At 42.6% G+C, this 9775-nt stretch overlaps 1 protein-coding gene across 2 annotated transcripts; it reads right to left on the reverse strand.

Moving 5' to 3' along the window:
* Positions 1 to 1463: 1463 nt before the first annotated feature.
* On the reverse strand, positions 1464 to 4967 carry myl4 (myosin, light chain 4, alkali; atrial, embryonic). 2 transcript variants are annotated; one of them, XM_042085738.1, is made up of 7 exons: positions 4767 to 4967; positions 3169 to 3196; positions 2828 to 2977; positions 2314 to 2487; positions 2071 to 2148; positions 1821 to 1880; positions 1464 to 1647 (listed from the first exon to the last, which is right to left on the reverse strand). In XM_042085738.1, exons 1-6 carry the CDS (start codon positions 4872 to 4874, stop codon positions 1852 to 1854), a joined length of 567 nt encoding a protein of 188 aa, XP_041941672.1. In that variant the 5' UTR covers positions 4875 to 4967; the 3' UTR covers positions 1464 to 1647; positions 1821 to 1851. The 2 variants fall into 2 exon arrangements, with proteins under 2 accessions (XP_041941672.1, XP_041941673.1); XM_042085739.1 differs by having other exon boundaries at positions 1808 to 1880.
* Between the last annotated feature and the right edge of the window lie 4808 nt (positions 4968 to 9775).

Genomic DNA, 9775 nt, shown 5'->3' on the forward strand with positions numbered 1-9775 from the left:
CACTTTGGATAAAAGTGTCTTATAAATGAAATATAGATTTTTTATTGGCCTATATTTATATAGATCAGCTTTTAAAATTCACACCCTCGTCTTCAGAATGCAATACGTCTACTATGCTTGTAAATCTCACAACAGAAGCTCTGATGTGATGGCAAGGGGTTATTTTCGGAGGAGCTGCCTCTCTGGGAGTCTTGAGCTATTGTCCTGGGAGCTGAGGGCAACCTGTATTAGCAGCAGACTGACAGATCTAGCCCAGGTCTGGCTGGCTCAACTCTGGTCCCTCTGTGTGAAATGTATACTGTTAGAATCTGCACCCCATTTATCTGATCCCGTCTCTGTTCTCATGTTTAAAAACAAGTGATGAATTAGTCATGTCAAAGTCAGAGAGTTAGTAAGATATACAGTATATTCCAAATATTAATTGTTTGTTTTTGAAACTGAGACTCTGTGAACAAGCATGTATCTATTGTTAGTTTTTATGGACCCTGAGATGCTGGGTGCTGGCATTCAAAGCAACGTGTCCATGAGTCTTTTGCTTACGAGTGGGACAGCTGGGGGGATTTGGAAATGAGGCACTGACGTGCTTTTCAGTATCAGTTGGTACAGTCTCTTCAAGCAGACATAACAGAAGCCCAAAGATAACATGGGACAGCAAAACACATACTCTCTCTCTCTCTCTCTCTCTCTCTCTCTCTCTCTCTCGTGTCTCTAAAAAGCAGCTGATAGTTGTGGAGAAAAATGTAATCCTCAGAAGGCCAACATTTGGTGTTGAGTTCAGACTCCAGAGCACAGTGTTGCTCAATTTAAAGCTTGCAACATATACAATATATTGCAGCATGTTGTTATTTGTTTTCCCAATAGAGCATATGTGTGTGTGTGTGTGTGTGTGTGTGTGTGTGTGTGGGAGTGGAATCTTCTAATCAAACATTCCTATCCTTAGTGTTAAGTCCATCAGGCTGAATGTAAGCCATGTAGCTCATGAAGCTCAGGGCAACAGCTGTCAAAACTCAGCCTGTCTTTACATGCATGCTATCTCTAATGATTTCTCAAAGGCAGCAAAATCACACATGCTAACCACTAAATCCTTTTTTCAGCCTACTTTTGTTTACCTGACCTGGCTTGTTGACCCGAAGGCTTGATTTATTACTCGGTCAAACCATAACATTGTTAACTACCAGTATGTACAAAACAATATATAGGGTCTGAATGCATAAGAAAAGATTATTTGTTGTGTTCTACAAACTAGATAGCTGTTTGACATTGTTCACTTCACTTGCAGATTAAATTTGTTATAGCCAACACATCAAATGAAAGTAACTTCCGTTCTCAATATCAATATTTTTAAGAGTTAACTGAAACCTACATTATAGCCACAGTATAAAGTGCTGCGGATGTCCCACTGAATGTATGATACCCCCGTAATACACACAACTTCTCTACACAGGGTCATCTCTGACACCAGCTGTTTAGTTTTAGGCTGACATTTTATTTAAAGCACCAAAGCAAAAACAAAAAGAGAAAATAAATAAAAAAGGAAAGGCTTTGTGAAAGAACAGGTAGGGGTTTTTTTTACAGAAAAAGGACACGAAAAGACAGGAAATAGACCACAAAGATGATGGGAGTTCTCTATCCAGGAGGGCTTTGATCCTGGAATGAGAGAAGGTCCAATATTATAAATAAAGTAATAGAGATAATCAAGCAATTCAAGTATTCCATATGTTTTTACTTTACTGTCAAGGCACATATTTTAAACATTATTCATTAAAATATTTCTTAACAGAACAGGAAATCAGATTTCTATGCTTACGCATATGCTCTACCTTATGAGACCAGCATGATTGTGGCATTCATTCAGCCAGCCAGGATGTGTTTAACGAATGCTGTAAAACAGAGACAGATGAACAATGTTCATATGAATAATGCTTCACATTCATGTCAGTGTGTGTGTTTGTGTGTGGGCTTTTACATGAGGCAAAGGTGTGTTTGTTTTGACATTAGGGCTGACATTTGTTGTGCAATGTGTATCTTTTAGAGTATGTTTGTGTGTCTGTGTGTGTGTGTCATCTGCACCTTCATAGTTAATGCAGCCATTGCCATCTTCCTGTCCTGACATCAGCTGCTCCACCTCTCCCTCTGTCATCTTCTCACCTGTTGACCATCAACACAGGTGTGTAAGCACCCACACAAACACACACTCGCCTGCACACAGTCAACAAACTGTAAAAACATTCTGAAAAACATTCCTTATGAATGTGCACCAAATGACGATTCTTTGGAAAGGTGATTCTGTGATTCTGGCTTAGGTGTTCTCACCCAGTGTGGCAAGCACATGGCGAAGCTCTGCTCCCATGACCGTGCCATTGCCCTCCTTGTCAAAAACACGCAGCCCCTCCACAAAGTCTTCCAATGTGCCCCTGTCCTTTGACTTGGAGATGTGCTGAAACATGGGCAGGAAGGTCTCAAAGTCGATCAGAGTGCTGTTCATCTCTGCAGATTAAAGAGCAAAATTATGAGCAATTTGGTTTGTGATTAAACTGCAAACACTATTTTGAAAAAAAAAACTGATATAGTTCATGTCTATGGATGTGTTCAAGAGACACATGAACGTTATTCAATTTATACTATATGAAATGTTTGATTACACTGAATAGCGTGTGAATAGCAGTTTGTGATCAGGAACATCCCTAAATGTTACATGAGGCAGAAGTCATTCACACAAGGCCATCTCTTTAGCACAGAGTTGACTTTGTACTTGACAGGCTGAGGAGAACCTTAAGGTTAAAGGTCATGAAGGGCTATGCTGGAGGTCACTGTTGGTGTAGCCTACCTTCAGGTTTGGGTTTGCCCAGTACTTTCATGACCTCTGCATTGGTGGGATTCTGACCCAGTGCCCTCATGACATCACCGCACTGAGCATACGATATTTTCATATCGCCGCTAGTGGTTCGGTCAAACAGCATGAAGGCCTCCTTAAACTCTGTGGACAAACAAAAAAACAGCCCCTTAGTCAGTTCCCATAATAAGTTAGTTATGCAAAGCTACAGTATCTCACAGCATCTCTCAAGTGTTTGTTTGTGATCATTTGAGGGGTCACACACATAAGTATTTTCAAATGTCGGCACTTGTGTGATTGTAGAGAAAAGGATTTGGCATTTCAGTCAGACTTACCATCAATCTGATCGGCATTAAATTCAATCTGAAAGAGCAAAGACAATTATTTAATATTTTAGACCAATAAAATAGTGGCAACCATGGTTATTTATATCCAGCCACAAAGCCAGGTAATAAGCCTTTTTTTTCAAACTTCACCATTAACAATACTGAAGATTGCCTTCATCTTTAAGGTACATTATTACTTTAAGTGAAAAAATTAAAAAAAACAACTCTGAAAAAACTCTTCACTGTTCTGAGAGTGTGCCCTAATTATGTCACATTTAGCATATTCCAGCATAAAATGTGCTACTCATCACTGCAGAAAGCAAAGGAAACCAGCAATCTGTCAAACTATGTACATGTCTGGCATTCAAGAGCCCTCTCTATGTTCTGGTGGTTTCTCAGTTCCTGGTAAACTCCCCTGAGATGTCATAGCACTTCCACACCTGCCATGCACACACATGAGGCTCTTTAAGGTCATTTTTGTCAAGGTCAGCTGTGGCCAGCAGTCGCATACCATCCGCGTCTTGTCTAAGAATAACTGTTGCATGTTTCAGAAGTGTGGGGAATTAGGGTGATACCCTACACGTTACCCTCTGTCCCGAAGGACAATGGCTAAGACTGTGATGAGAGGTAGAAGAATGCAAAGCTCTGACTGGGGACCTGTTTGAAAGGCCAAAAATGAAAAGGCTGTTCTTAGCTCTTCCCTACCCTGGGGAACTTAAGTCAACGTGCGCTGAGCACACAGCCACCAATCTTGAGACAAATTTCTGGATGGAAAAACCTTCACAAAACCAGTAAAGAGGCCAGACAAGCACCTCCCCAAAAAGCCATGATCTAATCTTAAAAGACAAAATTGAATTTTGAGGTAACCTTGTTCTTGGCAAGCTGAACTTTCATCAATCCAATTAAAATGCTTCACGTTTATTCCTCTGTGGTGTCAGCTGTGTGACAGCGAGGACCTGTGCCAATCCTTGACAATAACTCTGTCAACTCACAAGCAGAGATTAACTTGGCACCAGCAAGGCATGTGCCAAAGATTCTTTTCATTTTCCACGTTCATCAATCTGTGGCTAGATACTCTCACATCTCAAACTTTCAAAATGGGGATGTCATCTGTTTCCCTGTTAGACTGGCCATCAATAATTCAGCAAAAGGCTTATAGTACTACAATGGTGGATTTATACCTTTGGCTGTGAATGTCTTATGACTGTAAAGTCATGTGAGGCACTTGGGATTTCAGCATCAACATTAGGGAGAATATTTTGTGTGTCAACTAGACATAGCCTGTAGATGGTGATTTAGATAGATTATTACCAATAAGTCAAATAGTACATCGTTAAAATATCAATATAAAGAACAAAAAAGCAACAAACTAATTGATGTCAACCATTTTCCAAAAAGTCAGGCGAAACAAAAATGGATGTACAACAACTTGGAATGTGCCAATATAAATAGCTGCCTTCTGACACTTTACATACTACAAAGCCATTTCAGTTCAGGGCAATTACAGAATGTTTAGAGATTATTACAGCGTGAAAATACCACAGTCATCTACCAAGCATGCACTCTCCAGCATTGACCACAAACACAGCCCAGGCTGTGACACTCACGGCGACGCTCTTGGGGTCAAACTCTGGCTCCTTGGGCTTCTCCGGCTCCACGGGAGGGGGGGCAGGCTTGGCTGCCTCCTTCTTGGGCTCAGGCTTCTTGGGGGCCATTGGCTTGAACAGGTAAGTGTGAGAGACGAAGTGATATAGAGAGTGAGAGACAGAGAGAGAGGGGGAGACTGAGGGATGAAGCGCGAGGTGAGGAAGTCCTGTCCTGAGTTTTATACTGTCCATCAGCTGCCCCTGTAGAGGCGGGGGATCGACCCAAGGGTGGGGGGCCCCTCTGGCCTTATAAGGACAGGAAGCAGGGGGTCACGAGTGATGGGGAGCCTCTGTCCTTTGGGCAATATCCCTTAAATATACACAGACACACACAAACACACTGGGTAAACACACAAATGTCCCAAGACCGCAAAGGAGATCCCCAAACTAGATCAGTGTCCCAAAACTCGTTTATATTATGAATGAATATTCTGGTCAGAAACCCCTATTGTGAAGCATCGAGGATGGCGTAGGATGGTTTGGATGGCGAAAAATAACTCACTAATTAAGGATGTGCAGACAATACACAAGAGGCTGGAGGGGGGGGGGGGGGGGGGGGGGGGTTGTATCTTTTTATAGGCACGTGTTTTAAATCTTCAGCCCTTCCTCCATGCCAGGCTGGTCTGATCTGTCAAAGTCGTGTTGGAAGATATGCACTCAGGGAGGTCGAGTAGCTGAGATGGTTACAGGAGTGTGATGGCATTTGGGCATTTAGAGAGGTAGCGGTAGACCACACTGGTGCTCTGAGTCACTCTGAGGTTAAACAGGGATTCCAGAAAAGAAACACATTGCCTGACCACACTGCTCGTCCTTGTGTAATTTGGCAAATAGTAAATCGTAAATCAGGTTTCTCGGCCAAGTATACTTGTGTATTCAAGGAATTTGGTCTCTGCATTTATCCCATCCGTGAATTAGTGCACACAGAGCTCACAGTGAACACCCAGTGATGTGAAGCACACACTAACCCAGTGCAGTGAGCTGCTTTGCTACAGCGGCGCTCAGGGGACAGCGAGGGGTTAGGTGCCTTGCCCAAGGGCATTTCAGCCGTTCCTACTGGTCGGGAAACGAACCAGCAACCCTCCGGTTACAAGCCCGAAACCCTAGTAGGCCACAACTGCCCCAAATAGGATGAAATGCGCCACATCTTGAACTCCCAACGAGTCCCTCTCCCAACGAGTCCCTCCCTTTCTGCTTATTTATTTTTCTCTCCTCCCCTTTGATGGTGTTGTTTGTTTGTGTGTATGTATATGTGTATGTGTGTGTGTATGTGTATGTGTGTGTGCGCGCACGTACAGTATATGTATGTATATATGTGTTTGAAAGCGATAGGCTGGTCTTTCTCTCCTTCCCTTTCAACCTCTCCTCTTTCCAGTTGTTCCTTTCCAGGCCAAATGTCCTTCCACCACTTCAAGCACCAGGTCCTGTCCCCTCATTGTGAATCACCTTTTCTGAGTAGGCTACTGAGAGATGGTCCATTAGGCCTTCAGTGGCAGTGACATATAGTGACTGCTCACAGTAAGCATCTGGGACATACACATAAGGTTAATCTCCGAGGTGACATGGTCAAGGCCGCGAATGGCATGCATGTCTACATAGAGTACTGTGTTGTGGGTGCTGTTAGGGTGTTGTGAAGCTCTTGTCAAACTGAGATGTTCCTCTCTGTGGTCCCCTTCTGTTGCTCACTTAAGTGTTAGCGATAATGATGATCTTTGTGTCTATGTGCAAACCTTAAGTGTAGAGCACCGACTGCTTTCTGCCTCTTGCTTTGTTATCCCTGCCTCTGTCCATTTCAAGGCTTCTAATCTTTCACCCTCCTAAATCAGTTTAACAAGGAGCCCCCCCAACCACCTGTTGCCCTGGCCAGACAAGCCTTCCTTTACCCCGCAACCTCCCAAACAGACTCCTCCCTTTCAAACAGACAAACAGCCACTCCTCGTGGAAGATTCCAGAGGCTTTTCTCTGTTAGGAGGTCTTTTCTCTGTTAGCAACAGTGCTAGGACTTACATATATGTTTACAACAGAACCTCTAGAACAGTCTGGAAACTCAGAGGTGAACTTCTGGAACTCACAGGCAAAATAAAGAATGTCATCACAAAGGTGTGAAGTACCCTCTGTCATCACCATTATTAGGACTCTTAGCACTGGCGATACGATACGAGAGTCAACCCGAATGGCAGTTGTCTTTGGAGGAGTGTCTTACCCTGATCTGATGCTTTGGCTATTACACCACCTTATTCCTCATGCTTTGTTGCACATAGTTACTTCAGTTAGGGAACTGATCCTCCTCCTCCTATGCCTGACCTACACAGTAAACAGTTGGTCTTCATTGAAGACATGACGAAATACTATTATAGAATTATAGAGTAATAATTCTGTATTAAAAATCCACAATAGTTAAATTAAAAAGTTTAAATTAAATTAAATTAAAGTTCATAACACTACATTAAGGAAAATAGCAATAATAAACAATAATGTCAATGCAATTATAGCCTAATGAAAACAAACAATGAAATTAAATAAATACTATAATATGATATACAAACCATAATTCATAAGAAACGCTTAATTTTACTTAAATTATCAGTGCATGCTGAACAGATATGCCTTTAGAACCCTCTTGAAAAACCCAAAACTATCACAGGAACAGAGAGCACTGGGCAACTCATTCAACAAGGAACCACTGAGGAAAAGAGTCTTGAATTTGATCTAGCGTTTATGGCTAGTCGACACAACAGATGCTCATCAGAAGACCGCAGTGGGCAGTTTGGGATGTACAGCTTGATCATAGAATTGAGATAGCAGGGAGCAGATTCATGTGTCCTATAGGCCATGGTGAGATATTTACATTTAATCTGTTTAAATGTTAACACAACAGACATGCTGACCATATCCCTCTTCCTCTATAAGCGATCCTGGTCAAGCTGAAGATGAACTTCATCGACACACTCATTCCATTGATAAAACTCCTCCAGGAGAAACAAATGTCTGTGGTAATGCCTGCCAACAGCTGTCTGGCTCTGTCTTGAGTCCTTAATGTAACTCCTCTAGTAACTGAGACATGCTGCAAACCACTGAACAATCCCTGCCGCATCATGTTGGCCTACCACCACCAACCTCAAGTCCTGGGTTGCTCGCACTTAGCCAGATATTTCTCAAGCTTGTTTTACTTGTGTGAAGACTCTCGTTTAGGTCTTAATTAGACTCAGGACCTCTCCAGCATCTGTTCCTCTGACAAGGGTGCAAATCCTCAGGGGCTTTTTCTTGATCCTCCTGAAGAACGTGGCAAAGGGGCTCTCCTTAAATTGAGCCATGTCTAGGGTGGAAAGTTGAAATTAGGGCAGGTGAGGTGTTAGATAGTGGTACAGTGTTAGAGGGGTGGAGAGAGGGAGAGAGAGAGAAGTGAATGAGGAGAAAGCGATGGCCAAGGAGGTGGTGAAGTAAACACACTGAAACAGAAGGAGAGGAATAGAGAGTGAATACGGTGAGAAAGAGAGGTGTGAAAAGGGGCAAATACATGAGAGAGAGGTGGAGAGGTAGCAAGAGAGAGAGAGAGGAAGACAGAGAGAGAAATAAATGGAAACCAAGAGATAGAGTGGAAGAGTGAGCGATTTGATCCCTTGTTGCCACAGTGGCATTTCATCTTGACCCTGCTCCCCGGCACTGTCCGCGCCACTCTGGCCCGCAGACGCCGAGATGGAAACGGTGTTCAGTTTCACACTGGAGGCTCAGTGTAGATAAACTTTCTCCTGACTGCGTCACCAGAGCCTGGGGCCCACATGGAACTGTGGGCCCTTCCTGTGTTTGCACCATGTACATAGTACAGAAAATATATAAACGCACATGATATAAACACGCATGGGACATCAACAGCTAATAACCGCTTTCAGAGTTCGAAATCATCTGCCACAACCAATAACTGTTAAATAAAGAACAGGGAACAACGTATGCTCTGTCAAAGGTGGCTTGGAAGTTGACAATTTTGGATCACCTGAATCTCTTTACGTTTGCAGTGCATGATCTAGCCCAAAAAACCTCTTACTGCAATGACTCTTCCTCCAAAATGGTTGGCAGTTTTACCAAAATGGTTCACCAATACAGTTTTAGCTTCATTTCAGAACATTAGTACATGATACCATGCTGTCCATGTTTTTTTTACTGCTATTGGGCATAACACAGAATGTATTTTGACACAGCTGGCAGATGACAGGTGATATAACAAAAACATATATCTTATACCAATATAAACATGAAATAACCACAGTTATCTCAATAAAAATGTTCTAACATAAAAAAAAACCTTCCATTTCTGATGACTTTCTAGAGCCAACATGTGTTCAGACAGAATGCTGCAACATCTGAAGATGGAAGGCCATCTACTCAGACAGCTCCTAAGTCACTATTGCCCCTACTCCTTGTTTTACACATTTAACCTGTATGTAAATATAAGATAAGATGATTTTAATTTGAGCTGATGAGGGAATCTTTGAACAGCTCTTTAAACATACAAGTCCTCATCAGTAAACACATTCTGTGTCATTTAGAATGTAATCTTATTAAGCCATATCAGTTAATCAAAATACTTCCACTGTCATACAGTATGTGTAAAAAAGGATACATAGTTAAGCCTGATAAATACTAATGTGCATGTGTTGCTTTTGGGCTCCTAAACCCATAGATGGTTGGGGTGCATGCACCTTCTTTCACATCTTCCTTTATTTGTGGGCATCTCCAGAGTAACTCGTCTCATTAGCATGTAAAGATATACCCCACCAGTGACCAGTCCAGTCCAGTACTGACCATCATCACACACGGGTAAGTAAGGCAGGTATGCACACACAGAGCCACCACCATCCGTTTGCCTGAAAATAAGCCATTCTGACAACTCAGGGTCTGTCGACTGCCACCTCCCTCTCCTTCCCTCCCTCTCTCATCTCCTCTACTCTCCAGAGTCCTGCTCCTCCTGTGTGTTC

This window comes from Alosa sapidissima, chromosome 3 (assembly GCF_018492685.1).
Source record: "Alosa sapidissima isolate fAloSap1 chromosome 3, fAloSap1.pri, whole genome shotgun sequence".
NCBI lineage: Eukaryota > Metazoa > Chordata > Actinopteri > Clupeiformes > Clupeidae > Alosa > Alosa sapidissima.

Bases quoted from the DNA above. Each gene is read 5' to 3' on its own strand.
- myl4 (XM_042085738.1), bottom strand. From the start codon at position 4,874: ATGGCCCCCAAGAAGCCTGAGCCCAAGAAGGAGGCAGCCAAGCCTGCC. The intron at 3,197-4,766 runs GTGAGTGTCACA...TTGCTCTTTCAG, and splicing joins TTGACCCCAAGAGCGTCGCC to ATTGAATTTAATGCCGATCA. The intron at 1,881-2,070 runs GTGCAGATGACA...TCTGTTTTACAG, and splicing joins TGGCTGCATTAACTATGAAG to CATTCGTTAAACACATCCTG.